This window comes from Arachis hypogaea, chromosome 2 (assembly GCF_003086295.3).
Source record: "Arachis hypogaea cultivar Tifrunner chromosome 2, arahy.Tifrunner.gnm2.J5K5, whole genome shotgun sequence".
Taxonomy (NCBI): Eukaryota; Viridiplantae; Streptophyta; class Magnoliopsida; order Fabales; family Fabaceae; genus Arachis; species Arachis hypogaea.
Window position 1 is genome coordinate 75,695,032 of NC_092037.1, and position 12,839 is coordinate 75,707,870.

General features: G+C 34.4%; 1 protein-coding gene across 3 annotated transcripts; it reads left to right on the forward strand.

Annotated features, from left to right (window-relative positions):
* The first annotated feature begins 7,928 nt into the window (after positions 1 to 7,928).
* LOC112743020 (uncharacterized) lies at positions 7,929 to 11,695 on the forward strand. 3 transcript variants are annotated; one of them, XR_011873341.1, is made up of 5 exons: positions 7,929 to 8,814; positions 9,016 to 10,169; positions 10,279 to 10,466; positions 10,894 to 11,123; positions 11,213 to 11,471. XR_011873341.1 is itself a non-coding variant. In XM_025792257.3 (5 exons), exons 1-5 carry the CDS (start codon positions 8,196 to 8,198, stop codon positions 11,261 to 11,263), a joined length of 2,079 nt encoding a protein of 692 aa, XP_025648042.1. In that variant the 5' UTR covers positions 7,929 to 8,195; the 3' UTR covers positions 11,264 to 11,695. The 3 variants fall into 3 exon arrangements, 2 of the variants coding, with proteins under 2 accessions (XP_025648042.1, XP_072075052.1); XM_025792257.3 differs by having other exon boundaries at positions 11,057 to 11,123; positions 11,213 to 11,695; XM_072218951.1 differs by having other exon boundaries at positions 8,003 to 8,640; positions 11,057 to 11,123; positions 11,213 to 11,695.
* The last annotated feature ends 1,144 nt before the right edge of the window (positions 11,696 to 12,839 follow it).

The window sequence follows — 12,839 nt, forward strand, 5'->3', positions numbered from 1 at the left end:
CCGTTTTCTCGAATTTTGTTATACTGTACAGAAGCTTTCGGTAAAGGTGTTCAAAGTATCGTAGATCTGAAATTCTGTGAGAAAATACTCAAAAAAGCCTTCAAGAGAACCTTCATTGACAATCCTCTCTTCTTTTTCACATCGTAGATCTGAAATTCACAATTTGAATGGAATTGAAGAAGGACTCAACTGGTTTGTTCTCAGACACCATTTTTCGATCAACTCTTGAAAAAGTTACAACTTTTGAGTGTGTGTGCAGAGAAAATCCAATACGATTCTCCAGAACCCGATTCGACGCCTATGGAGGAGTATGCGGCAAAGGGGTTAGGGTGACAGTTGAGGAAGAGGGTGAGGCGGTGGTACTAAGCGGCGATGTGGTTGATGTTGGGATTGGATCACTGAGAACATTGAGAGAGCGAGGGGGCAGGGAGGAGACGATAGTGGTAGTGGTAGAATGAAGGGTAGTTTAAAATTTTTATTTAATTTTTTAGGGTTTGGATAATTTTGCTTGCAAAAGCTATTTTTTATGAGTATAAATGGTAATTTTCGTCTGCTATGGATAAATATGTCAGCGTTTTCACTTTTATGAGTAGAAATGGTAGTTTACTCAAAATAAAATAATATTTTTGAATCCAAAAAGCATTTCTTTTACTCTATTTTAGTGCAGAAGTCTCAATTGTTTTGAAGAAACAACAGTTAGCCTTCGTTTGGATCAATAAAAAATGGATGAAAGGAAAAAAATGGATAGAATATGTTATTTTTCTCGAGTTGATTGACGTAAAAAATTGAAGGAAGAAAAATTTTTAAGGTAGGATTCATATAAAAAGTTCTTTCCTCTCCTTAGCCGAAAAAAGCCACTTTTTCAAGCTTCTCTTCAAATCTTAAAAGTGGAATTTGCGAGATTTTTTTCTTATTTTCTTTTTTTTTCTAACTAAATAAAATATATATATATTTTTTATTCATTTTTTTCTTCTTATTTTTTTTTTACACCCAAACAAAAAGTTAGAGAATTTTTGCAAGGTCACTGTATAAAATTGTTAGTAATAATTTATTTGATCTTTCTAATTATTTATTTTTAAAATTATTATACTTTCATAGCATCATTCTCATTGTCTTTTCCAATACTTTTTCATATGTCTTTTTCAATATTTAGTAAAATTAATTTAATTTTAAAATTTTATTAAAAATTTAAAAATATTTTAAATTAATCTAAAATATATTTTTAAATAATAAAATTCATATTAGTTTGATAAGAACATAACTAAATTTTGGGTTAAGTACGATTTTAGTCTCTAAGGTATAGACCGAAATTTTTTTCATCCTCAATCTTTTTTTGCATACAAAATCGTTCCTAAAGTTCAACATCTTTTTAAAATCATCCTTAGGACCAAAATACACTTTTCTTCTTCATCATCACAACATCTCTTCTTCTTCATCAGAAGCAAAAACATAAGCAGAAAAAACGCAGAAACAGAAGCAGAGAGCCAATGATTCCTCTTATCCCATATCCAAAAAATAGAAGCAGAAACAAACGCAGAAACTAAAATAGAAACAAATGCCTCATCATACTCATAGTTTCCTCCATAGTCCTCATCGTTGTCATCAGTGCCGCTGTCCTAGGCACCGTCTTACACCGCCGTCGTTCCTCCTCCTCTTCATTTGGCCCCTCAAAGGAGCTATCCTCGCAAAAGCAAACGCAGAAATAGAAGCAGAAACGCAGAAATAGCCACTCATGGACGTGTAATAAGATCAAAGAAATAGAATCTGAATCAGAAGCACGAGAACAATGAAATCAAAATCAGAATCAAAATCATAAGAACAATAAAATCAGAATCAAAAGCAGAAGATCGAATCAGAAGTAGAAGAAATTAAAAGAAGAAGCAGAACGAATTAGAAACAGAATTCTGGAGAAGACCAGCGGCGAGGAGCAGGAGCACTAGCAGCAGTGGAGGCAGTGGAGGATGCGAAGCAGCGGAGGAGCTTCGGCGACGACATTGGGTTCAACGGACGACAGCGGTGGCAGCTGGCACAATAGCAGTAACACTCTTCCTCTCTCTTTAGCTCGCGCATCCCCTCTCTCTCTTCGCGGTCAGCAATGGTGGCGAATCTAGCGATGACAGAGCAGCTCAGAACGGCGATGACGACGTGGCTCAACGGCAGCGACGAGCCCAGTACAATGACGGCGGCCTCCCTTCCCTCCGTGTGATTGCCTTCTCCCCACCTTCCCTTCCCCTTTCCTCTTCCCTCCCCCGCACGATCCCTTCCCCATTTAACCCGTTTTCTTTCTTTTTTTTATTTTATAATTTTTTTAGTTAGGAATAATTTAGTAATAAAAATTAAAATTTTGGTAAAAAGGATGATTTTAAAACTAAGTTAAACTTTAGAAATGATTTTGTATGTAAAAAAAAAGGTTAAGAACGAAAAAAATTTTCGACCTATATTTTAGAAACTAAAATCGTACTTAACCTTTAAATTTTGAAAACATGTTTTTAGACTTATTTTAAAAAAAAATTAGAGTTCATAGCTTTGAATTAAATCAATTTTATATTGTCAAAGTTTGAAAACCGAATATTTTTTTAGAAGCAGTGTTATGACGTGACAAAGTAGATTTTATAACCAAATCCAAATAAACTATCTAAAATTAAGAGCGTCATTTTTCTTTTCATTATTTCTCTTATCTTATTTTCTAATAACATGTTGGTTTTTTTTTTCTTCTCTTCTATTTCTTTCTTTTCTTCTTATAAGGTCATTATTTTTTTCATTCTCTTTTCTTTCATCTTTTCTTTTCCTTAGTTCTTTTATTTAGTTAATTTTCTTCTTTTTTTTTCTTTTTATTTCTTATTCTCAAGTACTTTCTCCCTTTCAAATATTCATATCATTCAATTATTTTGGTTCAGTTTAAATTCGCCGTTAATGGAAGATTAGATTTTTTTTTTTGGTGACTAATGGAAGATTAGATTACATTCAAACAAATCAATTTTCAGGTGAATTGTATAGAAATATAATATGTAGAAAAAAATACATAAATTTTAGTCAAAAATAAAAAATAGTTCAAAAACACCTATATTGTTTTTTGAAGTAGGTTCACACTCACATACAGATTCAAAAGGTACATAGCATACATAGTAAGTACAAAAAAAAAAAAAGAAAAAAGAAAAAAGAGAAGGGGTTCAATATAATATTTACTCTCTCTCTCTCACAAAAATGTAAGTTGAATAACACAAGAAAAGTACAAATTTTTTTTTATTAATAATACAAATATAACTTGAATATTGAATTTTAGTGTTTATCGTTGTAAATTTATGAGTTTATTATAAAAATTCTTGTGTTTATTTCCTATGCTTCTCTTCAAAAGTTTATATGTTTATCTTTAAAAATTTACTATGTTTATGGTAAAAAAATTCCAATATTTGCTTCCTGTGTTTTTTCTTTAAAAGTTTGTGTATTTACCTTTCGAAAAATTCATGTATTTATCGTTATAAAATTTATGTGTTTATCATAAAAGTGTTTGTTTTCCTCTTATGTTTCTCTTAAACATTTAGTATATAAAAGGTGTAATGAAGTATACGTAGCGATTTATCAAGCACCTATTGATGCTTATTATATAGTGAAAAATTTGACACCTTTGTGAAAAAGATTAGATATGGTAAAGTGGTTATAATGAACTAGAATAAAATCCAAGTTTAAAATCTCTCTTTTTTAAATTCTTTAAAATTCATTGCAAATAATATATTATGAAAAAGACAATTTCAAGGTGTTTTGTAGAACTGACCTTTTTGAGGATTTGAAGTTGAATAGATATTAGTAAAGATTCCATTGGTGAATCAAATGCTCGTTGCTGTAGTAGTTTGTAATGGTTTAATTTTTAGTTTGGATACCTTTTTTCTTTATAAATGCAGATAAAATTTTGTTCACAAATTCACGTTTATAAGAAGCAAAGATTATTAGTTTTTGTTTTTACTAACGAGTGATCAGTCATTAACTCCAAAACCTTTAATTTCTTCTTACCAATCCTACTCATCATATATGTAACATGTTATTATTTTATTTATAAATTTTTTATTATTTTTTTTATATAAATTCTCTTTTTTTTATTATTTATTATTTTTATTTTTTGTTAATTTTGATTTGGTTTGACATTGTATATTTTTATAATTGTGATTTTTATGTAATGAAAACAAGAAATTAAATCTAAATTTAAGAAGAAATTAACTTAATAACCCTAATTTTAGAGAGAAGAGGGAGCTTCTCTCTCTAGAAAACTATCTACAACATGATTCCTATCCTAATCTAATTGCTCCTCCATTGACCCATTTTAAATTCTGCATGAAATAACCTTAGAAATGAATTGGATTTAGCATGGAAAGCTCAGAAATCACCCTCAGCGTTATGCCTTTAATGAGGTCACGTGATCAGCGTCACGCGTGCGCGTCACTGGCAAATTTCCTCCTCACGCGTACGCGTGGGTGACGCATGTGCATGGTCTTCAATTCTCCAAATGCTCATTTCTTCATGAATTCTCCACTTTGCATGCTTTTCTCTTCACCTCTTCCATCCAATACTTGCCTTATAAATCTGAAATCACTCAACAAACATATCAAGGCATCGAATGGAATTAAAGCGAATTAAATTTAGCTATTTTAAGGTCCAAAAAGCATGTTTTCACTTTTAAGCACAAAATCAGGGAGAATTACAAAACCATGCTATTTCATTGAATAAATATGAGACAAGTTGATAAAACCCTCTAAATTAAGCACAAGATAAACCACAAAATTGGAGTTTATCACCAGGCTGGCATATCCAAACCTTATCTTTCGCCTATGTCAAGAGGCTAAAGTCCTGCTTCACATAGACACATTTATCCCAGTGGAAAGCCCAATCACCAAACTTATGATGGAAAGCGCTAGGGTACCAGAGGATCATCCCAAAAGGAAGGCATCTGAGCCTCCATAAGAGATCCCTCCAATTGAATATTGGACTCAGTTGGAAGCATATGTGATTCAACTGCAAACCACCTTGGATCAACTAAGAGAGGAGCAGAAGGATCAAACTAGCATGATTTGCAAACTGGTCAAAGAGCAAGAGAAGCAAAGGCGTGAATTAGAAGCTTTGAAGCGCCAGAAACTCTCCCCTGAAGAATCCAACGCTTCCCATGATTAAGGTGGTTGAGTTCCACCTCCCCTATTTTTGTTATTCTAATTTCTGTTTCTATATTTAGGTTTACATAATCACTAGTAGTGTTTAAGTTTCTATTTTATTTTTCTGTCTTTTAATTTAAAGAATTGCATAAGCATTAATAATAATTTAGTTTTTATTTTCGTCAATTAGTTATAAAATATTCCTCTTATCATCATCAAACTTGAATAAAATAGTGAATTTTTTTAGAAGAATTAGAGATGCATGAATTTTCGAGTTTTATCTTAAGAATAGTCCAATTATCTTGATGTAGTGGCATTATTTTTGTTTTCTGAATGTATGAATGAACTGTGCATATTTGAAATTGGAGATTAAGAATGTTGGCTCTTGAAAGAATAATGAAAAAGGAAAAGTATGATTTATAATTTGAAAAATAAAAAAATTGATTTTTGAAGCAAGAAAAAGCAGCAAAAAGCAAAGATGCAACAAAACGAAAAACAATTGTATGCGAAAAAAAGAAAAAAAAAAAAGAAAAAAGCCAATAGCTCTTTAAACCAAAAGGCAAGAACATGGATCCAAGACTTTGAACATCAATGATTAGGAGGGCCTTAAAGAAACAAAATCTTGGCCTAAGCACTCCAAAGAAACAGTGTCTCTAACTATAGGCTTGTGGTGTGAAGGTGACAAGTAAAAAGTTTGAGACTGAGCAGTTAAAGTCGTGATCCAAAGAAAAAAAGAGTGTGCTTAAGAATTTTGAACACCTCTATCTGGCGATTCTAGCAAAGCTGAATCACAATCCGAAAGGGTCCATCCAGTTAAGTGTTTGTGGGTGGTAATACTAGAAAACAAAGTGTTTAGGGTCACGACCAAGACTCTAAAGAAGCTGTGTTCAAGAATAAAAAAGAAATAAATTAGGAGAGTCAATAATATCATCTGGATTCTAAGTTCCTAAAGAGACCAACATTTCTGAGTTTCAATGGATAATGAGATGCAAAAACTATTCAGAAGCAAAAAGCTACTAAAAAAATTAGGGTAGGGTGCGGGTAGGGTTCTCGTGCGGGTAGGGTAGGGTGCGGGTTGAGCCTCAACCCTACCCGACCAAACCGCACTCTATATATTATATACTTATATAAAAATATGTTTTAAGTGGATATTAAACCAAAGACCTCTCACTAAATGCGAAAGATCCTTAGCCACTAAAAAAAATATTAATTGCTAATTTAATATTTTTTTTACATAAAAGTCAGTTCAATTTTGAATTATCATCAAGTTATATAATAATAGTGTATCTTTTCTATAACTCGTGAGTAGGGTCAGGTACTCGCGGGTTAAGAGTGGGTAGGGATAGGGTTAGGGTTGAGATATTCTCAACCAGCGGGTAGGGTATGGTTGAGTTTATATAAAAATCTCAAGCCGCGGGTAGGGTTAGGGTTGAATCCAAACCCTACCCTACCCTACCCATTGCCACCCCTATATATACTTAAATTATGTGACTTATTTTTTAAAATAAAGATGATTCTATTGATAAATATTAGTTTGAATAATTTTGTTAAAGTTAAAAATAAAAAAATAATAAAAAAATTTATATTATAATTTGACTATTTTTATTTGTATTTAATTTTTTAATTATTATTTTTTGTTTAACTTTAATGAATTTTATTTTTTTAAAAAAAAGAGTCAAGCGGTTAGTCCGTCGTCCTACCAATTCATCATAAAGTAGGGCAGGCTAGCATTTTAAACCCACTTTAATTGGTGGGGCGGGCTGGTTCGCCCCGTTTATGGTACGAGCCTAGGCGGGTCAGGGCAGGTTGGAGTGGGCTGGCCCGCTTTGCCACCCCTATCAGGAGGAGCATTTGCGGTTCACTGGTTTTTATCATGTTTTTGAGATTGAAATAGTTCAATGCCAGAAATAACTGGTAAATGCTCTAGTTGAGAGGTGGCACCAAAACACATACACATTTCACCTTTCGGTTGGTGAGTGTGCTGTGACACTGGAAGATGTGGCTTTGATTTTTGATCTTCCGACAAACGGTCTTCCAGTGATAAGAGTGACTATAAGTAGTCACGAAACTTTAGAGGCTGAGTGTTTGCACCATTTTGGGATTATACCTAGAAAGCCTGACCGAAGAGGAAGTTGCATTAAATTGACGTGGCTTCGGAATTTAAAAGAACGTTTACAGTGCGATGACGAAAATAGTATTAAGAGGTATGTGAAGTACCCCACAGCTATATATTTACATATAAACATAACAAATAGTACCAATCGATTTCTATTTGTCCGTTGAAATAATATATTTTATTATCAAATCGGACAGTCCAATTTAAATTTCTCGAAACAAAAAAAAAATTAATCCCTACTAAAATTGGATGGTCCGAATACTGTTGCCAAATTTTAAAATTTTCCCCCCACACAAATCAGACCGTCCAATTTGTGACATTAATTTCCTTAACAAAGAAATTGGACAGTCCGATTTCGTCATACTACTGTTTAGATAAAGCTGCCCTACACTTCTGTATAGCATCCTATAGTTCCATAGCCAATAAGAACAATAAAAAAAGTTATATTTTTTTATAAAATGATAAATTCTTTTTAAAGTTGAAGGTTTTAGTCTCTAAATTTTAAAATACATATAACAATTTTTAATATTTATTTTCATTAGATAATATAATTTTTTTAATTTAATTTAAAAAATAAAGTATAAAATAGTCTTTAGAAAAGTATAAAAAATTTCAAAACACACTGAAAAATTTTAAAAATTTCAAATAATTATTTGAATTAAAGAGATTAGATTGGGGATTTTAAACGTTAGAACTGTTTCGGTAATTTGCCCTACTATAAATTTCTTCTATCAATTAACTTAGAAATATCATCCAAAACCCCATCAGAAAAATTGAGCCGATAGGTTTACAGCTGTAAAAGCGTAAAACCACCCTCACCCCACCGTCCTTGGTCCTGCTTTCCTCCCGTTTGCTTGTGTTGTCTTCCAGCACTCCGTCAGGAGTCCGGCGCATTTTTACTGTAACTGAAGAGAAGAGAGTTGTGTCCCTCAGATAGCAAAATGGGAACCGAAATCACTGCTCTTAAACGAATTTACGTTTACCGCTGCATGAAGGGCTCTCTCCTCAACCTCCTCATAGAGGAGTTGCGTCACACTGCTCTCATTCATGAAGACATGCTCCATAAACTCGAAGTTCTCGAAGAACTCGATTATCGCTTAGGCTCTCCCGTTTCCGCTTCCTTCTCCGCTGCCTATTGTGCCGTCGCTGTGGAATGCACGCTCAAGTACCTTGGCACCTGCTCTTCACGTGACGTCATCTCCAACAAATCTGCATATGTAAACGCCATAAACGGGATCTGGCGTGGTCACATTCCGTGTATGGAATCCTCCTCCTCCTCCGGCGTCGGGTGCCGACTGTACACGGCGGAGCTGAAGCGGTGGAGGGATGACATTGAGGCTTCGCTTTCGGATCCCAAGGTTTTGAAGAGGTTGGAAAGCTATAATGGTAGGGAAGATGCCATTTGGAAGCTTAAGCTTTATTTGCTTGAAGCCTCAGCAAACTTGGCTCCTTATTTTGATGAAATAGCATTATTCGCTGCTTTATACTGTAACAACTGTCAAACCCATGTGCTTGATGGCGATAAACAGGAACCTAGTGCGCTTGCTTTCCTCCAAAGAGGTTTTAATTTGAACATTGCTCCTTTGCTGTTTGCACTTGCTTTGATTTCTTCTTTAAATCGTGATATCTTTGTATTTTTGGCATGTTAAGTATTACTTGCTTCCTCGCTTCGGTTTGAATCCTGAAACCGTTTTTGCAACTTATAAGAAGATGAATGTATCCTTTATCTAATGCATTGCATTTGCATATTGAGATTTGCAGTGAACAATAGGAATGTGGGGGAGCTTCCTATTGAAAAACAAACTGCAGAAGCACCGAAAGAAAATTTGGATACAGAAGCAACTTTTGGTAATCAGAGCACAGAACCACCAAATGAAGAAAATGAGATCACAGAAGAAGCACGAAATGAAAATCAAACTAAGGAAGCTCCATCAGAAATTCAGACTACTGAATCACGGGTCGAAAATATGATCACTGAAGAAGCACCAAGTGAAATTCAGACTGAGGAAGCCCTAATTGAAAATCAGACTTCTGAAGCACTGATTGAAAATCAGATAACAAAAGAAGCATCGAATGAAAATCAAACTAAGGAAGCCCTAATTGAAAACCAGATTTCTGAAGCATTGATTGAAAATATGATCACTGAAGAAACACCAAGTGAAATTCAGACTGAGGAAGCCCTAATTGAAAATCAGACTTCTGAAGCACTGATTGAAGATATGATCACTGAAGAAGCACCAAGTGAAATTCAGACTGAGGAAGCTTCGATTGAAAATCAGACTACTGAAGCACTGATTGAAAATCAGATAACAAAAGAAGCATCGGATGAAAATCAAACTAAGGAAGCCCTAATTGAAAACCAGACTACTGAACTGATTGAAAATCAGGTTACAGAAGAAGTGCCAAATGAAAATCGGCCTGAGGAATCCCCAATTGAAAATCAGATCATAGAAGAGGCACTGGATGAAAATCAAACTAAAGAATCCCCAAGTGAAAATCAGACTACTGAAGCACTGATTGAAAATCAGATAACAATAGAAGCATCGGATGAAAATCAAACTAAGGAAGCCCTAATTGAAAACCAGACTACTGAACTGATTGAAAATCAGGTTACAGAAGAAGTGCCAAATGAAAATCCGACTGAGGAATCCCCAATTGAAAATCTGATCATAGAAGAAGCATTGGATGAAAATCAAACTAAAGAATCCCCAAGTGAAAATCAGACTACTGAAGCACTGATTGTAAACCAGATCACAGAAGAAGCACCAAATGAAAATCAGACTAAGGAGGTGCCAATTCATAAGATTGCAGATGCACTTAATGAAAATCAGATTGCAGGTGCACCAACTGGAAATGTGGGTGCAGATACAGGTTTATGTGATCAACATGGTTTTGCAAATGCTTCTGCTGAAGAGGTACTCATTCTGCAATTATTATTATTTTGTAGTGGTTGTTCTTTATTTGATTTATGATGAACCTTGCCATAGTTGCATTCTTGTATCATTTATTGATTCTTCCATGCAGTGTAATGAATCAGAACAGAGTTTGGATGAAGGAGCATCAGATCATGTCACCAAGTTTCATTTGCCTAGCCCCAAGAAATGGAAAATCTCTCCATTGAGAAAATATGAACCACAAGACATAATAATAAGGAGGAAAAAGAAAAGATGGAGTGAGTTCGAAGAAATAACACTGAGGGCTGCTGTGAATCAGTAAGTGCTTGTTTGAAACTAGTAAAACCATAAGTTTTCATTTCGTTTTTCATTACAATAGTTAGACAGATATAGTTCATAGGGTAAACATTCTTAAATTTATCAAACTATTCTCAAGAATAATAGAATCATTTGTAATATATTACTGTAATATGATAATATGACTTGCAATGATACTGCTGTACAACTAGAGTGCTTTTGGATAAACTTCTGAAAATAGTAATTAAAAAAATTCATTTTAAGTTTTGGAGATTATTTTTGGAAAGAGAGAGAGGGGGGAGGGGGGAGGGGGATTATGTTTGGATGTAACTAATTATGAAGAAAAGTATGGATAGAGAATAACTAATGGGAGAACATAATTGACCGAGTGAGCGGAGCTACAGCAGTGATTCTTGCTCATGAGGAACTTTCATTTCTACTTGTCCAGCCTAGGCTACCGGCAACAAGTCCTCACTGCTGTCTTTTCTGCCTGAAAAAAAAGAGAATCGGAAACAAGCGATCACTTAGGTTTCAAAATAGGTATCACACTTAATAATTTTCCAGGTATTAGAAATTCATATTCTCATTCACCCTGTTTTTCTCCTATGCAGGTATGGTGAAGGAAACTGGAAGTTAATCCTTAGTACTCACATGGATGTATTTGAAGAGAGAACTGATGTGAGTACTGAGTACCCTTTAAGCACTTGAAAACTGTGGATATTTTCTTCTATTAATCTTATGCTTTCTGAATTGTGGCTATTTTGAAGGTTGATTTGAAGGATAAATGGAGAAACCTCAAGCATCATCGAGCTAATTAGGGAAGGCAATTTGGTGCACTAAGATAAAAGTATTTTGATATGGAGCTGAATAGGATGCTAAATTTACTGCTCTAGATAAAATTGTTTTGACGGATCAAAATAGGGATGATCTTTTTGCTGGTATGATGGATAAACTTTACATGTCCTGTAGATAATGTGCTGTGTTAAACTTTTAGAAAGAAAGCTATGTGCATCATTTTGGAGTTAACTTTATAGTTCCTTTATTGTCATAGTATCAAATTATTAGAAAAATATCACTTGACATTGTTCCCTCCCTTATTAGAACTATTGGTTTGATGAGATGAAAGGTTTATGCCTTTAATAGGATGGACGGAAAATTCTTCCTAATTTAACAATTTCTAATCCTTGTAACAGAATGACACAATGAAATGATTAGGTGGAAAATTAGTGACTTCTGTCATCTCCTTGTTCCTATCTTCTTTTGATACTTATTATTATTGCAAAATTCTAAATATTTGCAGAGAAGTGTAAAATTGTGGTATTTCTTTTTTCAACTCTCCTATACGTTGTCACCAAACATGAGTGTGCAGCTCGGTGCGTACGCACAGCATGCAGGAAATAGAAGTTTTGTGTGCACGCACAGATCCCTGTTTTTCCAGATTTTTTTTCAATTCTAAGGGACAACTTTAGCTCTATCAAAATCTCAATCCCAAAACAGACAAACATTCAAATATTTATGACCCACAAGCAAATTAACCTATCTAACTAAAAAATTAAACCAATCCTAAGTGAATCGACATATCCAAAAGAAAGCAATTAAGCCTAAGAATTATAAACAAAAGGAGAAGGGTTAGAATAATGTTAATTGCACTTTGGTTTAAAGTCCTAAGTTGCACTTGAATAAGTTAATTGATTATTTGGAACCTCTTCAAGGAGGAAAATCTCCAACTCCTTGGCATGCTTGGGTTGTGCGTGGTAAGGTTTCACCCTATGATCGTTGATTTTGAATGTAGTTCCATTGATAGGTTGCACCACTTCAACCACCCCATAAGGCTTGACATCCACCACCTTGAATGGACCATCCCATCTAAATCTCAACTTTCCGGGCATCAACCGCAACCTTGAGTTGTCTAGAAGCACCTCATCACCTATCTTAAAGCTCTTCCTCCTAATATTTTGGTCATGGAATGTCTTGGCCTTTTCCTTATAAAATTTAGAATTCTCATATGCTTCTAGCCTAAGACATTCTAACTCCTCCAATTGGAGCTTGTATTCCATTCCCGCTCCCTTTAAATCCGGATTGCAATGCTTCACCGCCCAATACGCCTTGTGTTGGATTTCAACTGGAAGATGACAAGGCTTCCCAAAGACAATGCGGAAGGGGCTCATTCTAATTGGGGTCTCATAGGCAGTCCTATATGCCCATAATGCATCTCCTAATCTGGAACTCCAACCCTTTCTTTGTGGGTTGACCACTTTCTCCAAGATTCTTTTGATCTCCTTGTTGGATTCCGCTTGCCCATTAGTTTGGGGGTGATAGGCTGTGGAAACTTTGTGAAGAACCTCATACTTTTTCATCAACACCTCAATTTTTCTATTGCAAAAATGGATTCCT